This window comes from Lepidochelys kempii, chromosome 26, assembly GCF_965140285.1.
Source record: "Lepidochelys kempii isolate rLepKem1 chromosome 26, rLepKem1.hap1, whole genome shotgun sequence".
In the NCBI taxonomy this organism is placed as follows: Eukaryota; Metazoa; Chordata; order Testudines; family Cheloniidae; genus Lepidochelys; species Lepidochelys kempii.
The window spans coordinates 16,239,241-16,262,832 of NC_136405.1; the positions used below are offsets into that span (position 1 = coordinate 16,239,241).

Genomic DNA, 23,592 nt, shown 5'->3' on the forward strand with positions numbered 1-23,592 from the left:
ATAAATGTGTGCAACTCTATTTGGCATAAGTGGCACTTAAATCCCTCTTCAGCAGGCCTGAATTTGGACTGCAGAATGCTGTCAGTTGGATGGTAATTGCTAGGAGCCATTATCAAGGGAAGTATCACTGGGAAGTCTGTGGAGTAATTGTGAGAAGCTAATAATAGACATTGAAGTAAGGCAGCTGTTGCTGTACACTGTGTAGTCTTAGTTTTATAAAATGTGAAATTAAAAACACTGCCACTAGGAAGGAATGATTGGTGGGGCTAGGAGGTAATCTTCTGCCTCATGTGTAAGGAAAGTCTGCTTTGCCTTCTCATCTCTGGCCAAGCTCTGGAGAGGCAGTTAACTGAGACCTAGAAGTGTGTGTGGAGAACTGAAGTTCTGAAAGCCTACTGCATGTCCCTCTTAATCTGGCATATGTAGCAAGATTTCTCTTCTGAGTAATTCAGATCTGCTAGTGTCATGGGAATTTATAAAGATTGCACTGAGAGATCTACATGTCCCTTGAGATACAAAGCAACAGAACAGGATTTCAGTTCATGTTCAGTGAACTATAATGAACACCAGAACAAACATCCCACAAACCAAAACTCACTCATTTATTCCCCTTTTCATAAATGTTGCGCTTTTGATAGCAAATCTGCCCTCAACAGTTATGCATGTCAATATTAAATACCTGTGAAATTTCGGTAGTGGTCTCATACAGCCAGAATACATAGCTCTATCTATCTCTGGGATGGTATTTGGCCAAAAGGCTTTCGGATGGGAGGAAAGCCAAATTTTGGCCTCCCTCTTAAATAAACAAGGGTTGTTTTTTTTTGTTTGTTAAACAATGGGTGTTTTTCCTAGGATTGTGGGGGTGGGGCACCTAAATACACAACTGCTCCCAGTCAAGGCCTTCTGTGTTTAATTATTGACACAGAGAGCACTTAACTCTGAAAGAACAAAACTACATAATTTTGGATTATGTGCCATTTGGCACAGCAGTAATTTAAGAAGAAAGTTGTGTATTTTTCATGCAGTTCTTCTGTTATGTGGAATAAATTATTTTAAAAGGTGGCATATAGAACTTCTAAACTGCTACACATGCATCTTAGTCTTATAATCTAATTTATAGTAAAGTGAGTAGGCGTCCTAACACTCATCCTTTTGATACATATGACTACACCCCTTAAAGAGCCCCACAACAGACTTCTTTAAAACGTGGTGGATTTGCCAGTCCACAGACCCTACTTAACACATCCTTCAAGGGATGTTCAAGGCAAAACACTGACCTGGTAATAAACTGAGAGCAATCTGTTGCAAGTGTCCTGTGAGTAACTTCAGGGCATGTTGGGCTTTTCAAAAATCTCATCTGCCCTCCCCCGCCCCCTTTTTTTTTTTTTTAAATATATATACACACTAAAGCAGGCTGTGTGCTGGCTGTGACCCTAAAATAAGAGTTACGTTTTTTCTTTATATAGACACATCGATACAGCTTAAGGTCAGATGAGACCGTTAGGTCCTCTGGTCTCACCTCCTGCACACTACATGCCATGGAATATCATCACAATTTCTTGTGACTAGGCTTCTGTGTAAGCCAGAACGCTATCCAAGGTGTATAGTTCTTGTTAACATAAGCAAAAACCCTTAACCCTGAGAAATGCAGGTAACTGGCACTAGATACATTCCAGAAACATTTTCCAAGAAGTATTTGTAAAGTGTAAGAATACTTAATACTCTCTGAACTTCTAACGCTGTTGTCCTTTGTTTGATGTTTCACATACTGCAGGAGAAGACTTCTAAAATAATCAGCTGATTTTTAAAGCCGCCCTCCTAGAACTGTGTAAGCCACCAGCAGCTAAAATATACACAAGTTCTTGCTGTCTTGTGATCTTGCTCCAGGAGCAACCTTGTGTGCAAGGTTAGGGCTTATGGGTGGTAATTAAAAACCTGGTGCCTCTTTTCTACAGATACAACAGTTGAGCCATAAGTGGTAGAAAACTGGAAGTCAGCAGCTGAATTGTGCCTGCTGTTAGCCATGGAAACAGAGGTCAGGTCAGCTGAAATAACCTTCATATCCTGCTTTTCTAAACAACTTCATATTTATGTAGTTCCCTCTGGCCCCTGTTTCCATGGCTAGGCTGCTGGTAACTGGCAAGCAGCCATACCTGAGAGCGAACTTGCTTGTAGATGTCAACTGCTAACTCTTTAATGTAATCTCCATATTGACACTTCTAAAATCCATAGTTGGTTTCTGGAGCCTTTTGGTAACATAAAACCGTGGTCCTCAAATCAGAGAAATTGATCAAGATGTTATTTGGATGGGCAAACTGGTTACATAGCTGCACAGCTTGGTTAACCGTGTGATTTAAAATCTTTGCTAGCCAGCCAGGCCACTGTTTTTATAGTAATTGCCTTCTAATGGCGTGGAGGGATGAGTACAAGAGTTGGGAGTCTGCAGTCCTAGGTTCTAATCCCGGGGTCGGCAGCCTTTTAGAAGTGGTGTGCCGAGTCTTCATTTATTCACTTTAATTCAAGGTTTTGCGTGCCAGTCATACATTTTAACGTTTTTTAGGAGGTGTCTCTCTCTATATAATATATAACTAAACTATTGTCGTATGTAAACAAAATTTTCAAAATGTTTAAGAAGCTTCATTTAAAATTAAATTAAAATGCTGATCTTATGCCACCGGCCCGCTCAGCCCGTTGCTGGCCTGGGGTTCCGTTCACCTAGACCGGCAGCGGGCTGAGCGGGGCCTGTGGCCGGGACCCTGGCTGGCAAGGGACAGGCAGCCAGAACCCCAGACTGGCAGCGGGCTGAGCCGCTCAGCCCACTGCCGGTCTGGGGTTCCATCTGCCGGCTCCTGCCAGCTTCTGCCAGCCAGGGTCCCGGCTGCTGGCCCAGAATCCCGGCCCTGTCCACACTGAGTAAGTACCTACCTTCTCCCTGGTTCTAGCCATTCTCTTACCCTCTCTGCACTGAGATGAGGGTGGGAGTGTGCTGAGAACAGGGCTGGGGGTGAAGGAGCAGGCTGGGGGTTGGGGTGCAGGGTCTGGCCAGGAGCTAGAATGAGGGAGGGGGCTCAGGGTTGGGGCAGGAGGTTTGGGTGTGGAGCGCTTACCTGGTCAGCTCCCATTTGGTGCAAGGGGTGCAGGTGGGAATGTGTGGGGGGGGGGGTGCAGGAGCTCCCGATTGGTGCTCAGGGTGGGAGTGGGGATGTGGGGGGTGCAAGAGTCAGGGCATGGGGGGGCTGGGTATGTGTGTGGGGGTGCAGGAGTCAGGGCAGGGGGCTGAGGGTGTGTGAGGAGGGTGCAGGAGTCAGGGCAGGGGGTTGGGGGGCTGGGTATGTGTGGGGGGTGCCGGAGTCAGGGCTGGGGTGGGGGGGGCAGGGCACGGGACTGGGGGGGGTGCAGGGGTGAGGGCAGAGGGCTGGGGGTGTGTGAGGGGGGTGCAGGGGTCAGGGCAGGGGGTGTGTGAGGGGGGTGCAGGGGTCAGGGCAGAGGGCTGGGGTATGTGGGGGGGTGCAGGGGACAGGGCAGACGACTGGGGGTGTGGGCTGGAGTCGTGGGTGTGTTCCCAGCCCCCTACCCTGAGCATCTCACAGCAGGGGGCTGGAGGGGATGTGCCCTGATTCCACCCCCTTCCCCAAGGTCCCGGAGCAGAGAGCGTGCTGCGGCTCCCGCTTTTACCTCTCCCACCCCTGGCAAGGGCTGTCAGCTCATCCGCAGCAGGGAGAGAGGGGAGGAGGGACAGGAACCCAGCACGCTGGGGGAAGAGGCGGAGGGAGGGGGAAGCTTGCCTGCCCTGCAAGGAGAGAACGGTGGGCAGGGGGTGGAAAAGAGTGGGCTGGGCAGGATTTTTAGTGGCACACTACTGTCTGCCCGGGTCCAGCAGACAGCAGCGTGCCATTAAAAATTGGCTCATGTGCCGTGTTTGGCACGCGGGCCATAGGTTGCCGACCTCTGTTCTAATCCCAGCACTGCAACTGATTTGCAGTGTGGTGTTGGACAAATCACTTTTCCCTCTGTGTTAAATGTGACTTCTTCAGAGATGTGAGGATTAATGTTTGTAAGGCACTTTGAATATTAACGTAGGTGTTCAAGTGTTATAAGCGTAATTTTAGAAAGCAGACGAATAAGCAAGACCATGCAGGTACAGTGCGGAGTAAAGACTCAACATGCATGTGGTGTTTAGAACAGTGGATAGGTTCTAATTTAGTTCTTCTAATTTAACAGTGTCCCTAGGTTAAGGATTAAACCTTGGATACCCAAGCTAAACTGCCTCTCAAACTCTGCTGAGTTGCAACTGAGAATTGGAGGTTTAATTCTTAGTTATGAATGATCCAACTCTGTCCGCATGGTGTGCTAATAGTGTGCCACTGTTTGTGGCAAGTGCCTCCAGGCATGAACAGATATTGCATAAAACGGAAACGTGTCTGCTTCTCACAGGGAAGCAAACTTGGTGTTTAAAAAAGCAAATGTATGTTAAATTGCTTTTTTAAAAAACCCCAAACTTTGCATGTATGATATTTAAAATGGGTTCTTGCTCTAGGGATTGGGGGATCACAGTTTTTATATTTCCTGCTTTTAAAACTTTTCTGGGCACTAAAATTTTTTTCCTAGTCTTGCAGACTTTCGGCATAGACTTTCATTTGTTCTTTCCTGTTTTTGGATCATTTTGGCTCGTGAAAAATCCATTTCAGTTGGAAGCCTTGTAACTGAGGATACAGGGTCCATGTGTTAGTATTTCTTCTATCCAAGATATCTGCCGTTTCTTGAAGCTGCGGTGTTAAATGAGAATATCATGGCTTTCCTTGCATTTGTCTTCAGGACAATGACTTCCAGTTCTGGCACTAACAATCATAATGCAGCATCATCAATATCATGCTGGTGGTTATTTAGTTGAGGGCCAGATGGCCATAAATCTAAGCTGCCATTTATCAGTGGCTTAGAAATCCCTCCTCCACCAACATCCCTAAATAGCCTCTTAAAATAAAAATATACTAACATGCACAGAGTACCCTTAGTCCAGTCCCAAGTGCTGCTGGCTTGGTGGGGTAATGTATACTGTCAGCAGTATCTTAATTGGACCAAAAAGAACAGGATATGAAATTTTGTCTCTTATGGGTCTGTTAACCATCAAACTCTTGCCTGCCCTTTGTGTGACCATAATATCGCTTTCTGTTTCTGTACCTTTCCTGGCAGCATTAGCTTAAGTAAACACTTGACAGGATGGATTTTTCAGTAGCTTTCTTACATGCCCCTTCCAAACATCTTGTTTTTCTGCTCTCTTCCTCTGATCTTGTTCTCACAAGTCTGACAGCAAGCTTCCTTTTGACTCTGGCAACAAGGAGTTAGCTTCCTTATCTGGTTTTCACTGTGTGCTGACACACCCAGTTATTGCAGTAATTAGTGTAGTGCATTTATTGTTCTACACAAGTACAAATTTTTCTACTAGCTTCTCCAGGAGCAAACAGGGCACTGATCCCTGTGTGCACTTTAGTGCATTAGTGTTAGTATACCCTGTCCATGGCGAAATCTTTCAGTAGGGTCACAACTTGATGTCATAGAATATTGGTGGGGAGGGGGTAACTATGGTTGAGGGAGCTCCAAACCTGTCCCCACAGGAACAATGGACAGCAGTGAAGCCCATAAAGCCTCTCCGGAATTAGCATTGCTCAGAGTGGGTGTTTTACCTTACTGAAAACAAGCCTGCTCTCTTTTCATCGTACTTTTGTTGTATGTTGCTTTAAGCAACCTAATGGATAGAGCAGGGCACAGGACTGGATTCAACTCCTTGCTCTGCCCCAGCTGCCTATATAACCTTGGACAAGTTATGTCCCCTCTGCCTCAGTTCCTCCACCTGTAAAATAGGGATAGTGAAAACACTCTGAGATCTTCTGATGAAAACAGGTAAGCTAGATCACTATTGAAGTAGAGGCTGCCATGTCAAGTAAGTGGCACCAGACCAGAAACAGAGGTTTCAGACTAGTGAATGTACCATCATGTACCATGAATGTACCTCCTGCTCTCCATATTATCTTTCTGCTTCTCAAGTGGCTGTGATAGTGGAACTAATGTCTGAGTCTTTATTGCACTCTGCACTTGGATAGCTTTCTTCACTAAAATCAGCAGACATTGGGCACAGTTTTTACCCATCATTTCCAAGTTAGTGTCATTCTCTTGTGTCCTTTTCTCTGGCCTTGAGAAATCCCTTCCTGCCCTGCTCATATCCATTCACAATGCTGCTTTGGAAAACCTGCTGTAAAAATCACTTTCTGGCCTGTCTCTTTGACCACGTCAGCCCTCCACTGGTTCCCCTTTCTCCATCCCATCAAACATAAGCTACTTATCTTCACTTCCAAGGCCCTTTGCAGTCTATCCCTATCCTACCTATCATCTCACGTGCTAGTGAGGTGTTGACAGCTGCCTGTGCTCTGCCAATCATGGTAGCCTTCATTGTCCACTTGCTATTCTTTCAGACCAGCTCCTTTGTGCTTTTTCCCCATGCCTGGGAGGAGCTCCCCACAAACATTGGCGGAGCCAGCTCATTGTCCTCCTTTATAGCTCTTCTCAGCCATGGTGCCTACAAAAAACTTGACAGTGGTTAAGCACATGCTGTGCGGTGAGCATTGCCAAAGGTCCAGGGTAATCCCAGCCTTTGTGCATACGTTTGCATGGTCTTGGCAACAAATATAAACTTGCTCTGTCAGTTGATGTTTTTGAAACACTAAATGGGCTCTGGTGGTCTCTGACTGTAGCGCTTTATTTTCCCATTATGATTGTTGCTGTTTGTGTACTTGTATAGTGCCATTCAGTTTGAAGGCTTCCAAAGTGACTGAGGGATTATGGGTTTATCTTTGGAATACTTTATTTAGTCTTTCCTGTGGTGGTTGTACTATCTGAGCACTTACACCTCCTTACCAGCTGGATATGTGAACTCAGCTGGCTCTAATATATTGTACTAGTTTATAACAGACCTTTTCTTAGTCCTACATCTCTTGTACACACAGCATGTAACATGATGGTCCAATGCTAATCACACTATCTCAGTTTTCGTACAAAGAACAAACTTTCACAGAATTTCCCCCAGGAGTTATAACTTGTGAAAACGGGTCCACAAAATGTACTCTTGTCATTTTGTTGAATAAAGTTAATGCTGATTGGGTTTTTTTTATTCCCCCATACATACAATCGCTCAAACTCTAACCCCTGAGTCATCTTATAATTCATTTAACCCACAAACTTGAAGCTAAACTTTGTGGGGAAGGTTTAAGCCAGGGTAAGTATTGGGATCTTCTGAGGCCTTTTCTAAATGGCTTTTGCACTGGGGTGTCAGGATTGTGCATCTCTCATATGCACATGCACACTATCGCCCCAATATAGTTAAAGCAGTTCATCCCCAAATGTGGAACCAGTTATACTCATAGGTTTCAGAGTAACAGCCGTGTTAGTCTGCATTCACAAAAAGAAAAGGAGTACTTGTAGCACCTTAGAGACTAACCATTTATTTGAGCATGAGCTTTCGTGAGCTACAGCTCACTTCATCGGATGCATACCGTGGAAACTGCAGCAGACTTTATATACACACAGAGATCATGAAACAATACCTCCTCCCACCCCACTGTCCTGCTGGTAATAGCTTATCTAAAGTGATCATCAAGTTGGACCATTTCCAGCACAAATCCAGGTTTTCTCACCCTCCACCCCCCCCACACACAAATTCACTCTCCTGCTGGTAATACTCATATAGCTTATTCCCCTTCCTATATGATGATAACTATACCAGTATAAGCATCCTGATACCAGTCAAAGTGCATCTATGCTGTGCAGGTTATATACTGGTTAGTTAAAGCAGTACAATTTTCTAGTATAGTGAAGGCTTTTGTGCCAGTGAGTGATCTGAATCTCCTCTCCTTCTATGTTTCTTTGAAAAGATGATTTATCCAGCTGTGCGGAGCCTGCTAACATAGCTCTGGAGTATTGGTTTAATACTTGCTTATTCCCCAGAGGCACGATCTTCTGCAACATTGTGGGTTTCCTTAGTGATCTCCCATCAAAGTCCTGAGCTGGGTTGACCCTGAATAGCTTCACATGTAAACTAAAGCAAATCTGTGACATGGTCACAAATGCCACTGTAAAAAGTCTTGTATAAATCCTGTTGCATGTGTGTGAGCAAAAGGTGCATCTCAAGTGCAGTGATCTGGTAACGCTCCAGTGCCTCCCTGATGCTCCCAGAGCAGACTTATTTCACTTAAACTTGCTTTCAGTGACCGGGCAAAAAATGTGTGTATCTATATCTAACGCATTGAATAGAATCTGCAACAGCCAAGGGCCTTGCACTGTACTATTTAACTTCTTAAGCCTAAAAAAGGTCAAACTAGCACAATTTAAGTGCAAATCTAACCTTGAGACCACTCTGTGTAATCCTTATCTCCCCTCTCTGCTCTTATTCATGTCCCGTATCCCTTGTCATATTTCCCTGTTACACCTAATGTAGGGCTAGTTTGTGGAGTTACCATGAGCTCCCAGTGGGGGATGGTACATAGACTGGACCAAGAATTGTATTGTAACTTGAAATCCTTGCTCAAGGGAGAGGTAAGCTGTGCCATCCTATACCTAGTTCTGTTTACTCCCATCCCCCTTTCGAGCTGACTTAGTTGAGCTGGCTGGTGTGTTGCAGTGAGCAAATCAGTGCTCCCCACCTGCTCTCTACCCACAGCCAAGCCATGTGAGCAAACTGCATAGGGCAGGGAGGAGGTGTTTTTATGCACCTTACTCCTGTGCATCGGTATGTAGAGAGCTAGGGTACTTAGAAGGTCTTCAGTCTTTTTAGCTGGCTGTAGCTTCAATCTTGACACTGTTAGTAACAAACACTTGGTTCTGCATCTAGGGCCTAGTTCTGTAATCTTTACTGCTGTAAAGGTTGCAGGATTGGTCCCCTAATGTGTAGTGTGATGTAGGAGGCCTGGTGGTGCCTTGCTTGAACTGTTTGCAAGGTTACACTAATACTTTCTGGCCAGGAGGTGGAGGGATTGGCTAGTGCTAGCCGGGGAAAACTACAACTCTTCCTGTATATATTATTGTTAGTTATAGCTGGGATACATCTGTTCTGAGCCTTGATTAATAAGTTTAACTTTTCACACTGTTACATTGAAATGAAATATCAGCTTGATCCTACGTTTCCATCAATCCAGTACTGTTCACGAGTAGGGCAAGCTCCATGTGAGAGAACTGCACTGCTGTGAGATGACCATATCTGTGGACGCATCCTTGCGTATAACTGAAGTTGCCTGGCCTGTTATCACGCAGTGTATCCCTAACGCCACTTGGAACTATTGACTATGGCACAGCAAGTAACTGAATTGTAACTGAATCTTGCAAAACCATAGGGCATTTAATAAATATTTCCTTGCAATAGGATCTCTGAGTCTGCAGAAAGATGAAAGGAAAACAAAAGCCAGGTGATTCTTTTCAAGTTAATGTACAATGGCATGCAAAGAAGTAAGTCTCTGACTGCTTAGTTTGGAGCCATTGGGCCGAGAAGGCCAGCTGGCTTCCTGACTTTGAGGCGAGGACTAGAGAGTTCTATGTGAGTGCTCTGTATAATCTGTTAGGACTCAGCAGGGATTGGTGTGGGGGAGATGTTCTTGAAGGAAAACTTTAAATAAAAAATAAATAAAAAAATCTGGTGTTATAATATGTATGATTTTTAGAACATGAAGCTAGCCTTGAATTTTGGCTTAGTATTAAGAGCAAGATGCTGTATCATGTTTGCTCCTCCTGTCCCATGCAGTGAGTGTGCTCAGCAAATGACAGACAGCATATACCTTTGGGATCCCTAAGGCCTGGTCGAAACTTTCAAGTTTCACCCTCAACTATGTTTGGGGTGTGACTTTCTTTTTCCTCCGGATATAGCTATACCATACAAGACCTAGTGTAGACAGCTATACAAGTATAAAGATGGTTATCCCAGTATAGCTTATTCCCTCATGAAGCTTTTAAAGTCGCAGTTTAAATCTTAGCAAAGAGGGGAGAAGGTTGAATAATGCTTCTCTGTGTTCTCTGTCTTTTAAAAGATGTGCCCAACCTCTCTGGCTATTTTGTAAACCTTGTATTGTACATATCTGGCAGCTGCTCAGCACGGCCTGATATGTCTGGCCTCTTGTTTGCCTGCTGAACATAATGGGTCATATTTATGCCCCCAGCGTACACCACAGACTTCACTGCAGTTCCACTAGGGATGAATATAGACCAGCGAGTGACCTTTTTACTCAGATATGTTAGCCGCACTGTGTGTGTGAGCACTGGGATTGCCTTACCCACATGCATGAAGGTTGGAAAAAGCAATTAGGCTGCTGTGATACCCTCAGGGTGAGAGCTATGGAAATAGCTACTATAACAGTAGTGCAGGAATTTCTGCATTCTTTGGGCGAGGGAGGAAATGTGGGGTGGGGGGAGGGATTCCTTCCAGAAAAACAGTTTTTACTTTGAAATAGCATGAATTCCTGCTTGATGGCCTTTCTCCTCCCCAGACAGGAAATTGCTCCCTCTTCCTGGGAACTGTTCGCAGCAGTACTGGCTCCCAGACAGCATCTCTGCCTTTCCTCTAGAGAGGAAAGGGACCCAGGAGTACAGCCCTCCCTCTGGGACCTTGGGAGGAGGGCTAGAGGAGCTAGAAATGAATGCTGTGTGCTGTTTGCAAAAAGAAAAGGAGTACTTGTGGCACCTTAGAGACTAACCAATTTATTAGAGCATGATGAAGTGAGCTGTAGCTCACGAAAGCTTATGCTCTAATAAATTGGTTAGTCTCTAAGGTGCTACAAGTCCTCCTTTTCTTTTTGCGAATACAGACTAACACGGCTGTTACTCTGAAACCTGTGTGCTGTTTGACTGTCTCTAAAGCCAGGCCACTAAAAGTCCTCACATGATCCAGCTTCTTAAACACAACTTGCTTCAATGTTAAAGCCTCAGTTCTTTGTTCTCTGAGGATGATTTGAAAACACAAGTATGTGATCCAGTCACAATCTAGTGACTCATAGAATCATAGAATATCAGGGTTGGAAGGGACCCCAGAAGGTCATCTAGTCCAACCCCCTGCTCGAAGCAGGACCAATTCCCAGTTAAATCATCCCAGCCCGGGCTTTGTCAAGCCTGACCTTAAAAACCTCTAAGGAAGGAGATTCTACCACCTCCCTAGGTAACGCATTCCAGTGTTTCACCACCCTCTTAGTGAAAAAGTTTTTCCTAATATCCGATCTAAACCTCCCCCACTGCAACTTGAGACCATTACTCCTCGTTCTGTCATCTGCTACCATTGAGAACAGTCTAGAGCCATCCTCTTTGGAACCCCCTTTCAGGTAGTTGAAAGCAGCTATCAAATCCCCCCTCATTCTTCTCTTCTGCAGGCTAAACAATCCCAGCTCCCTCAGCCTCTCCTCATAACTCATGTGTTCTAGACCCCTAATCATTTTTGTTGCCCTTCGCTGGACTCTCTCCAATTTCTCCACATCCTTCTTGAAGTGTGGGGCCCAAAACTGGACACAGTACTCCAGATGAGGCCTCACCAATGTCGAATAGAGGGGAACGATCACGTCCCTCGATCTGCTCGCTATGCCCCTACTTATACATCCCAAAATGCCATTGGCCTTCTTGGCAACAAGGGCACACTGCTGACTCATATCCAGCTTCTCATCCACTGTCACCCCTAGGTCCATTTCCGCAGAACTGCTGCCTAGCCATTCGGTCCCTAGTCTGTAGCTGTGCATTGGGTTCTTCCGTCCTAAGTGCAGGACCCTGCACTTATCCTTATTGAACCTCATCAGATTTCTTTTGGCCCAATCCTCCAATTTGTCTAGGTCCTTCTGTATCCTATCCCTGCCCTCCAGCGTATCTACCACTCCTCCCAGTTTAGTATCATCCGCAAATTTGCTGAGAGTGCAATCCACACCATCCTCCAGATCATTTATGAAGATATTGAACAAAACCGGCCCCAGGACCAACCCTTGGGGCACTCCACTTGATACCGGCTGCCAACTAGACGTGGAGCCATTGATCACTACCCGTTGAGCCCGACAATCTAGCCAGCTTTCTACCCACCTTATAGTGCATTCATTCAGCCCATACTTCCTTAACTTGCTGACAAGAATACTGTGGGAGACCGTGTCAAAAGCTTTGCTAAAGTCAAGAAACAATACATCCACTGCTTTCCCTTCATCCACAGAACCAGTAATCTCATCATAAAAGGCGATTAGATTAGTCAGGCATGACCTTCCCTTGGTGAATCCATGCTGGCTGTTCCTGATCACTTTCCTCATGCAAGTGCTTCAGGATTGATTCTTTGAGGACCTGCTCCATGATTTTTCCAGGGACTGAGGTGAGGCTGACTGGCCTGTAGTTCCCAGGATCCTCCTTCTTCCCTTTTTTAAAGATTGGCGCTACATTAGCCTTTTTCCAGTCATCTGTGACTTCCCAGGTTCGCCACGAGTTTTCAAAGTTTTCATCTTTCTTCAAACCATTCTTCTTCAAACCATCTTTCTTCAAACCATTTTCCAGCATTATAACAGTTAATTCTGGGACCAAGAGAAACAGAAAATTACATGCCACCCTTTGCTCCCTCACAAAAAAAGCAGGAACAATTAGCTAAACTGTCTCTAGAGGCTAGACTGTTTCCTTCAGTAATCTTCTCTTGGGCAGCAAGTCTGAAGTATAGGTATTTGCAAGTCCTATCTGGGTCCATGTGCATCCATCCTTTTGTTCAGCAATGCTGTCAAGCAGTTATAAATGACCGCAAAGATTTTTAGCTGAAGCTGGAAGACTAGGCATAAGTTCAGTATAGACCCCAGCTGAGTGTTCCAGCTATGGGAGAGTGATGTGTAAATCTCTGGATTTGTGTGCCTGGTTTATCTGATGGGAATAGGAACTTGGGTGTCAAGGCAAAAGGGAGCTGAGATTGCCAGTAGTAAATTATGTAAAGTTTCTGGGCTAGCATCCATGCTTGAAACGTGTCTAGTTGTTTATAGTGCAAAGTACAGTACACACGTTTGGGTAAACTGAGGTGATAAATGATTCCCTTCATGGTCATACTGAAGACAGGCTTTGTTGCAATATGTTTTGCAGAATTCACAAGATCTGTCAGTGTACAAGGTCTCATCTCAAAAGTCTTTCTGGCATGACTCAAACAGACTTGTTTGGCTGACACTGCCCTTTACAATCAAATGAAGTTGTGAAGATGAAAGCTAAGGATCCCAGCTTTTCAATGTGCTGGACCTTTTAACCCTTGATCTCCTAAACGATCAGACCAAGACAGTCGATGGCCATCGAGGTCTCTAGGTGGTCATTGGTTCATAAGTCTACCAGTGCATGTTTTGCTCCGATCAGAGTAACTTTCATATCCTACCCGTTGGTCGTCTGGCTTCTCTTGAACAAGATGTGACTGACTAGCAAACACTTAATTCCCGACAGCTGTGATGATACAAGGTCTGTGTTTCTCTGTAGATCAGGTATGAGAGCGGTCAGCCATGGACAGCTGGGAATCAGATTGTTGAGGAGACCATTTGAAAGAAAACAGAGGTCAGTAACAGTGGCCTTCACTGACTGTAGCAGAGAAAGATGCACTTCCCCTTACATGTTACACATGGGCTGTTTGAGATGGATCCAACTCTGTGTGGTTCAGTGGTTCCTAATCACCAATCTAGATTTTAATACTTTGCCTGTTTTGTGGTATCTGGGCCTGGGGAATGATACCTGGCCTAGTACTGATTGTGCCCCAGTGACTGGCACTGACTTTGTCCTGTCCTTTAGTGAGCCTCTGTATAGCGCCTGTGTGTTGCCAGTCTGCCACATTCCATGGGCACCGAAACCCACAGTGGAGTGTGAGCTCTTTCCAATCAGAGCTGTCACTCATTAGGAGAGTGTGTGGAGTTGTCTGGATGCTGCTTGGTGAGATGTTGCTGAGCAACTGGGCTAGTAAGGGACCCGCTTATAAATTTGTATTTGTGACGTGAGTTTAGTTCAAATGATCCACAACCACAAAATGGCACATTATTTTCGTTATGAGAATATTCATGTTTATATCTGTCTTGTAAATTTAATTGTATTTAGCTGTTGACTCTCCCAAGGCTATAAAATGGTACTTGTGGCTTGGTGGCCCAGTGGGGGAAGGTACAACATGGCTCCCAGCGCTCGGAGCCTGTCTACACTAGCGCTTTAAAGTGTTCAGACTTGCTGCGCTCAAGGGGGTGATTTTTTTTCACCCCCCTGAGCCAGCAAGTTAGAACACTAAAATGTAAGTGTAGACATACCCTAAGCCTCTCTCACTAAAACCAGCCAAAATCTGATCCAGTAGTTACTGAAAGGGAAAGACGACATTCTGTGTGCGCACTGTGGAAGTGTCTGTAATGACTCCCTAGTTAATGTTGTGTTGTGACTTGCTTTCCAAGCAGAACTAACATCCCTCTCTCATACCAATAGTTGAAGTTAGTTTCCAAGCTTGACACCATAACCCTGTGAAGGACAACTGAAACTTTCTATAATGCTTTGCCAAGATATTATCATATAAAGGGCTTCCTGACACTGCTGTTCTTGTCCTCTGAGCACAGACTCGGCAGTGCCTGGGTGCAGGCATCTTAGTCCCCCGATGCTGCATCCTTGACTCTGACACGTCCAGCAACAGCAGTGCTAGTGGAGCGTCTCAGCATTGGCGCCTTAAGGGCTCCACTGGCAGCAGTGTCAGGAGAGTCCTTTCTGCATGATGCAGAGAAACTGAGCCCCTGTCCATACCCAAAATCTCTTCTCCGCCACCTGCCACCACACCGCTTCCCCCGAACACTCCTGCTCACTACCACCACCCTGTCGTGTTTCCACTGGCACACTATGCAGCAGCTCTCTCGAGAGCCAAGACGGGGCGAGCAGCTGCGTAGGTGGAGTAGGGTTTTTGTAAGGGGAAACCCAGGCGAAGGGGATGCATTCGGCTGTATGGAGTCAGTGGTGTGGGGAGGGGATGATCAAGGATGTGCGGAAGAGGTATGGAGGAGCAGGGCTGTGTAGGGGGAGCACTGCCAGAAGGTGGGGCTTCAGCTGGAAGGAAAGAAGTGAAAGGGAGAGGAGCTATGTTTTTATATTCTTAATAAGGTGTTCTCAAAGGGCTCCACACTCTCTGGAGGGTGCTGGTTATTAGGAAGGCTTTTGGGGAGGTCTGTGACATTTTTGAGAGTAACTAACTCTGCCATGCTTCTAAAGCATGAAAAGCAAAAACTGAAATAACTAATTCAGGTAAAATAAAAATGTCCAGACTTCCAGATGTTTAGATGTATAATGTTCTCTTGACTTGTGGTAGCTACATCTAACTTACCCTTAATGCTCAATATTAAGGGTTCTGGTGTCGTTATGAATAAACAAGCTCTCAAACCTGGGAGTGGGCAAAGGAAGAGGTATTTGGAGGGAGTACAGTATCTCCTAGGAGCTTTGTCTGTAATTCCAGTAAAGCAAGTGTGTATCAGAATTGCTCTGGGCTGAGTTAGCCATAACAAATAAGAGCAGGAGGGAAAGAACAAGGAGTTTTGGCAATAATTGTCTTGTGTACCATCTTCCTCAGGTGCACAGATCTTCTGTTTGTCAAGGTGGGTGCTGCTCAAAAAGCTAGAGCATTCATGCAAACCAGTTCTTCCCACCAGTCTCTTGTAGTAGCAAGGTTTAGAATTGCATTTATCTTCATTCATTTGAGCAATGCTTGGAACACGGTCATGAGTACAAAGGAAGGTCAGAGGGAGGGAAACCTGATTAGAGTAATTGCATGCTGCAATTGACCTTCAGCATTTGCTGAAGTAAAAGTCAAAGTACATCGTCCTATGATAAGCCAAGATAGCATTTGGGAGGAGGATATTTAGTCATTTTCAAAAACATCTGTGCAGTATAAAGGGTTTCCAAAGGGCAGACCAAATGTAGCCCCCAGACTCCATTAATCGTTACAGTGGCGGTAAGGCTCCATGTTCTCAAATCTCCTGGTTTTATTGGCTGTGCCAAAGTTAGAAGCAACACAACAATCATCAACTTCTATAACTTCGTTTATAACCCCAACTTCAAATACATTAAATTAGCAGCCCTCAGTGAGGGCAAAGCCTGTGGTAAGTTTGAAATGTTTGGGAGTTATCCAGTGTGATAAAGTACCTGGAAAAACATATCTGAGCGTGAGTGTGTACCACAGTTTGAAAATGGCTGAATGAAATTTTGTTTAATTTACTTTACTTTCAGCCTAATGAGTAACTTGAAGGCTCAGGCACCAGGGGCTAGTGATGACCGTAACTGTGGTGGTGTCATGTGGACTAGGCTATAGGTAGGGCTCTTTGTTTTCAGTTTCTATTTAATTTTTCCCAGAAATTCATCAGTGTTTATTACCGTAACAACAAAAGCAGGTGAAAATCCGTGCAAAAAGCTAGTAATTTTTCTGGGTAAATATCCGGGTTTATTTGGGTAGATGGAAAGACGGGGAAAAAAGTATTCAGTAGATTGCTTTGAATTCCGTTCGTCAGTGTGGTTTGCTGCAGAACTAAAACAGAACTCAAAACACGGTGTCACCTCTGAGTTTAAGAAGACAGTATATCTCTAATCACCAAATAAAACTTTTCATTTGAATAAACAGTTGACTGTTATGGACTAATAGTTCTGTGTCTACAAGTATGTACATACACTCAACTTCATCCTTTTCTCCTGTTTTTGTGTTTTAAAACTTTTGACTATTTCCTTGTTCTGAAACATTGTGATACAGATTTTCATTTTCTTCCTATTTTAGTGTGTCAGATCTTTAAATCGTTATCTGCTAACCGCTGGAAATGTGTATGTGGTGGGCATGAGATTCATCAGTACGTTTAGATGCACACGCACTTCAGAATTTGCCTGCGTGCCTGTTTGTGTATCTTCTAGACTAACAAATAGCCTTACTTCAACAGACAGCTTTGCATATACCCACAGACTAAAGTATTTTCATAATAAAGCAAGTTATTTTTTATATATTTGAATGATACAAAAGTAGGGTGAAAATCAGAAAAAAATGAATAATTTTGTAAAACCTGGGAATTTTTCAATAAAAACCCGTTTAAACTGAGAATGAAGGGGCTTAGCTATAAGTAAAGCTACGATTTTTGTCACAGAGATCACAGAAATCACAGAATCCGTGACTTCCAAAGACCTCTGTGACTTCAGCCAGCGGTGGTTGGGAGCTGCAGGGTCCCACCGCCACCCACAGCGACTGGGAGCTGTGGGGTACCCTGGCTGCCCCCAGTGGAGCCCCGAAGCTACAAGCTGCTGTGGGGGACCCTGGACCTCAGCCCCCACAGGTGGTGGGGGGCCCTGGAGATCTGAGCTGGCCCTCACTGCTGCTTAACAGCTCCCCATTTTGTCATGAATTTTTTTAGTAAAAGTCAGGGACAGGTCACAGGCTTCTGTGAATTTTTCTTTATTGTCCCTGACTTTTACTAAAAAATATCCTTGACAGAAATCTTAGCCGTAGTTATAAGTGACCATTGGTGAACTTGTCAAGTGAAGAGTGTGTTGGAAGAGAATCAGCCAGCATGTTTCAGGATGCATACTGACCCCACACAGGATAGCCTAGCTCTTCTCTCCTCCCCGACCCCAAAAGAATGTAACACTGTGTGTTTAGTTGAGTTGCATTGGTTTCCCCTACTTTTGAATCATCAGGTGCTAGAAACTGGATGAGATGGGCTGTTGGTTTGGAAGAAACAGGATGGCACTATTGCTGAAATGGGTACATTGTTAGTACTTCTGGTTGTATTCAGCTGTAGCCCATCAAAGAGATATTTGTGCCTTATAAGTTTTGATGGTGAATATAACTCCTTGTTGCAGGATTTAATACCCTTTCTAAAAGACTGTTTTGGTGCTGAAAGACCTGTATGAGATGGAGAGAGATCCTTATAGTTGAACAAAAAGATTCCTCATGCGGAAGAACCGAGATTCAGTGTGATCTCTGAGGGCTTTTCATAGAATCCTAGAATATCAGGGTTGGAAGGGACCTCAGGAGGTCATCTAGTCCGACCCCCTGCTCAAAGCAGGACCTTCGGGAGGGAGGGACAGCTCAGTGTTTTGAGCATTGGCCTGCTAAACCCAGGGTTGTGAGTTCCCTCCTTGAGAGGGCTATTTAGGGATCTGGGGCAAAAATTGGGGATTGGCCCTGCTTTGAGCAGGGGGTTGGACTAGATGACCTCCTGAGGTCCCTTCCAACCCTGATATTCTAGGATTCTGTGATTCAATCCCCAATTTTTGCCCCAGATCCCTAAGTGGCCTCCTCAAGGATTGAACTCACAACCCTGGGTTTAGCAGGCCAATGCTCAAACCACTGAGCTATTTGTTGACCTCCCCTACTTGTTTCATTTTATTTCTCATACTGCTAGCATTTGTTTGAACACAGTAATTTGTGGTGGTCTGTCACTGAACAGCTGTTGCTTAGTTAGGCGAGGAAAAGAACAGGTGGAGCACTGCTGGGCTCTTGGTCCTGCATATGATACATGGAGAGCAAAAATTACTTTCTGCATTTTGTTTGAGGAAGAAACTACTGCTTTTGTGTGTTGTAACCCTTGTTTTGTGTAGTGGATGAAGCAATGGACTGAGACTTGGGGTTCTGTTCCCTGCTGGGTGACCTTGGGCAAGTCGTGAACTCTGTCCATCAGTTCCCCCCCTGTAAAATAGGGATAATGTTGCTGACCTTCCCTGAGGTGCTTTAAGATCTATGATGAAAAAGCAATATCTAAGAGCTAATAATGTTAGAGTGCCAGATTGGGGTGGTGGAGGGTGTTTAAGTTGCTCATATCTGCCTATGTGGTGGTTCTCCTAATCTCTGAGCCCCTGAATGGGAAGATCAATTTGACATCCCATGTCTGAGACCCAGCAATTGGGAACTCCGCCTTAAACCTGACAAAAGCCAAAGCCTCCCGAGTCTTCATCCTGCTCTGAGTCCCACATTTAAATCTGTCTTGAGAAATCTGGCAGCTGCACAGGATACTGTCAGCTGAGGAGAAAATCTCTCTGGTGCAGTCTCCCCATTTCTCAGTTCCCTTCCCAGACCTTTCTTTGGTCTCGAAATTCAGGCTTTTCGAATCTGTAGGAAAGCAAAGCAGAGACAAACTCCCTCCCATCAAAAGCAGCATTAATTATCTCTTCAGATTCCATCATTATAATGTCTGAGCCATTGTGATGTTTATCACAATATCCAGCAGTATAGTGAGTTTGTGTGTGTGGTTTTTGAGAAGGGGGGTGAGGGGGTGAGAGAACCTGGATTTGTGCAGGAAATGGCCCAACTTGATTATCATGCACATTGTGTAAAGAGTTGTCACTTTGGATGGGCTATCACCAGCAGGAGAGTGAATTTGTGTGGGGGGGTGGAGGGTGAGAAAACCTGGATTTGTGCTGGAAATGGCCCAACCTGATGATCACTTTAGATAAGCTATTACCAGCAGAACAGTGGGGTGGGAGGAGGTATTGTTTCATATTCTCTGTGTGTATATAAAGTCTGCTGCAGTTTCCACGGTATGCATCCGATGAAGTGAGCTGTAGCTCACGAAAGCTCATGCTCAAATAAATTGGTTAGTCTCTAAGGTGCCACAAGTCCTCCTTTTCTTTTTGCGAATACAGACTAACACGGCTGTTACTCTGAAACCTAAAAGAATCCTGCAGCTTTCCACAGCACTGCTGTGATGAAGACAAGTATTGACTAAATGTGTTGCTTTGTTTCAGAATCCCTGTACCTAGCACTGCTTTGACAAGTAGCTGTCAGGCCAGAGTGAGGCTTATCAGGACAGGTATGGAGAACAGACATGGGTATTAGACTGCTAGAGTTCATCAGATTTTTATAGCACCATGACTTTTAAATCCAAAGAAAAGAAATGGGTAGGGTATATGTTTCTGCTCAGTCATAGAATCATAGAATATCAGGGTTGGAAGGGACCTCAGGAGGTCATCTAGTCCAACCCCCTGCTCAAAGCAAGATCAATCCCCAACTAAAGCATCCCAGCCAGGGCTTTGTCAAGCCTGACCTTAAACTTCTAAGGAAGGAGATTCCACCACCTCCCTACCTAACGCATTCCAGTCAGCATTTCAGACCCAGACTAGTGTGTGGCTAATTTGGTATTGTTCCACATTAGTTACTGGAAGTGTCAGAATGGGCACTGTGGCACAAAGGGTCCCTCAGAAAAGCCTTGATTTAAGAATCTTCCTCTGTCTCATAGCCCTACCTTCTTTTGACCGTGGGTCCCTTTTTTATGTCATGGTTAGTCTGATGCCTGATTAACATGATTAAAATACAGAGAGCTCTTTGGCGCCAGGACCAATAAGTGAATTTTTAAAAACCACGGCTTATTTTCCTGCATTATGACCTCTTTCTAAATGTGTCACCTTGTGGAGCCATGTGAATGGTAGTCTGTAAATCAGAACGTCTGGAAATAGCTTCCCATTACCATGTGATCAGAGCAGAGCTCTTGCAGTGCTGGCAGAACACCAGTCCCTGGAAAACACCTGCTAGCAGAGAAAAGACTATTTTGCTTTCTGCAGAGCTTGGATGTATGTGTGTTCTGGCTTTCAGTAGTACTTGCTATTTCCTGACACCTGTAAACTCAGTTTTTTCTGACACTTGAACAGAAAAGGCACTGAAATGGATCTGAAAGCCATCCTAGTATTAGCCAAAATTATGTTCAGTGCTTTAAGTGCTGCTGTGGATACGATGTAGTCCTATAAAAGTTACTGCATGTTGTAGCAAGGTCTGCGTGGTAGCATTCACATCTCCTTTTGGAACCTGACCTTTAGCGTTGCCCTCCTCTCTCTCTCTCTCTCTCCTTTCATTTGAGGATTAATTTCAAAGCTCTTCAAAAACTTCTCACAAAGACCCCATCTGCGGGTAGATACTATATATGTTTCAGAGGTGAAGAGAGTAAATCACAGAGAAGGGAAGTGACTAGCCCGTGGTAACACAGCATGTCAGTGTAGTGTCAGCAAAGGGGCCCAGAACTCATGACCCCCACACTGTAGCCATGAGACTGTATTTTCTAAGAATAGCAAGAGCTAACATTACGGAACTATTTCTTAGTTCTTCCCTTTTATCTTAGAGGAGTTTCTTCCTCAGATAGCTGATCCCATTCACCACTAAGTCTGCAGGTAGACCGTTTATAAACTTCCCGCCGTTGTTAATACTGGTTCATAGACTTCAAGGCCAGAAGAGACCATTATGCACATGTAGTCTGTTCAGTTTAGCGCTCCCAGTGTTGCTAACACCAGTTAACATGGACAGGCCACCAGTTGCTGCACATGGTTTGTTAACAGTGTGTCATGGCTAATCAATATGAGGCTCAAAATGCTGGGAGAAGCCTGTCTACACTGCAGAAAAGTGGGCTGTGTTCGTTCTGAATAAGCCATATACAACTTGGGACAGTTGGAAGGTAGAAATTTGAGTTTGTCGTGTAAACGAACAAAGGGCCATCCATTAAGACCAGCTTTTGGTCACTCCTCTGTAAAATACAGATATGCTTGCAATAACTTTGATACAGTCACCCTCAGCCATTAGTTTGGTTTTCTTTCTAGCATAGGGTGTGAGGGCGAGTATTTAAATTAATGCATGAATGCTGGCTGCCTTTAAAAGTAACAAAACCATTTGAACAGAAACTTAACAGTCTGAGTGGGGCAAAGAGCGACACTAGAAAATGGGACCTCCTCTGGCTTCTAGGTGACTGGTTCAAAGCACACTAGTGACCAAAGCCCTCATGAATGGATGGCTCTTTGTTGGCTGTTGTAAAACAAGTTGCCCTTCCTACCATGCAACTGTCCCAAATTGCATTTGGCCTTATATCTAGGTACCTGTGTGGCCTACTTCCCTGCAGTATCTGAGTGCATCATTAGCAACCTGCAAAGAGAGAACTAGGATTAGATGTGTCATGCAGGCCCACCTATCCCTTCACTCTTAGGGTATGTCGACACTACGAAATTAGGTCGAATTTATAAAAGTCAAGTTATTAGCGGTTTTATACAGTCAGGTCATTCCCTTCTTTAAGTTTTGTCTAATGAAGATTCAGTCCTGCCTGGAATAGTGGCAGAGGGATAGCATTGGCCTGCTAAACCCAGGGTTGTGAGTTCAATCCTTGAGGGGGCCATTCTGCCTCAGGCTGCTCTCCCAGCCAGCAGCACCACGAGCACCCAGGAGACGATGACAGCTAGCAGTCGTACTGCACTGTCTGCTGCCAGCCTACCCCTTGCTCCCCCCCTCCCTCCCTCCATGAAAGCAATGGCCAACAATCGTTTCGTGCCTTTTTCCGTGCAGGCGCCATATTGCTGTCAGCATCGTCATCCACCCACCGCTTCCGCTGCCACTCTGCTCTCCTGCAGACGCAAACATGGAGCCCACTCGGATCACCGAAGCAGTTGTGACCGTTCTAAACACCATGCGCATTATCCAGCAGTATATCCAGAACCAGAACCTGCAAAAGCAGGCGAGCATGTGACAGCAGCGTGGTGAGGAGTGTGGTGAGGAAATGGACACAGACTTCTCTCAAAGTACAGGCCCTGGCAATTTGGCCATCCTGGTGGCAGTGGGGCAGGCTCATGCTGTGGAAGCCGATTCTGAGCCTAGGAAACAAGCACAGACTGGTGGGACCGCATAGTATTGCAGGTCTGGGATGATTCCCAATGACTGCAAAACTTTCGCATGCGTAAGGGCACTTCCATGGAACTTTGTGACTTGCTTTCCACTGCCCTGAAGCGCAAGAATACCAAGATGAGAGCAGCCTTCACAGTTCACAAGCAAGTGGTGATAGCCCTCTGGAAGCATGCAATGCCAGACAGCTACCGGTCAGTCGGGAATCAATTTGGAGTGGGCAAATCTACTGTGGGAGCTGGTGTGACGCAAGTAGCCAACGCGATCCCTGAGCTGCTGCTAACAAGGGTAGTGACTCTGGGAAATGTGCAGGTCATAGTGGATGGCTTTGCTGTAATGGGATTCCCTAACTGTGGTGGGGCGATGGACAGAACGCATATCCCTATCTTGGGACCGGACCACCAAGGCAGCCAATACATAAAACGAAAGGGGTACTTTTTCAATGGTGCTGCAAGCGCTGGTGGAGCACAAGGGATGTTTCACCAACATCAACGTGGGAAGGCCGGGAAAGGTACATGACACTCGCACTTTTCTGGTCTTTGGGAACGGCTGCAGCAAGGGACTTACTTTCCAGAACAGAAAATAACTGTTGGGGATGTTGAAATGCCTATAGTTATCCTTGGGGACCCAGCCTACGCCTTAATGTGATGGCTCATGAAGCCATACACAGGCACCCTGGACAGTAGTCAGGAGCTGTTCAACTATCATAGAATCATAGAATATCAGGGTTGGAAGGGACCTCAGGAGGTCATCTAGTCCAACCCCCTGCTCAAAGCAGGACCGATCCCCAATTAAATCATCCCAGCCAGGGCTTTGTCAAGCCTGACCTTAAAAACTTCTAAGGAAGGAGATTCCACCACCTCCCTAGGCAACGCATTCCAGTGTTTCACCACCCTCCTAGTGAAAAAGTTTTTCCTAATATCCAACCTAAATCTCCCCCACTGCAACTTGAGACCATTACT

The 23,592-nt window shown here is 45.2% G+C and overlaps 1 protein-coding gene across 7 annotated transcripts in view; it reads left to right on the top strand.

Moving 5' to 3' along the window:
• Positions 1 to 23,592, top strand: part of OGDH (oxoglutarate dehydrogenase) — a 136,164-nt gene that overhangs the window by 17,629 nt on the left and 94,943 nt on the right. Inside the window, exon 1 of one of the 7 annotated variants that reach the window (XM_073325337.2) lies at positions 22,925 to 23,141. The exons of the other annotated variants lie outside the window; for them this stretch is intronic. Within the exon in view, the coding sequence (XP_073181438.1) occupies positions 23,073 to 23,141 (69 nt within the window). The 5' untranslated portion in view covers positions 22,925 to 23,072. Of the gene's footprint in view, positions 1 to 22,924; positions 23,142 to 23,592 lie in introns of those variants that run through there. 7 annotated transcript variants of the gene reach the window in all.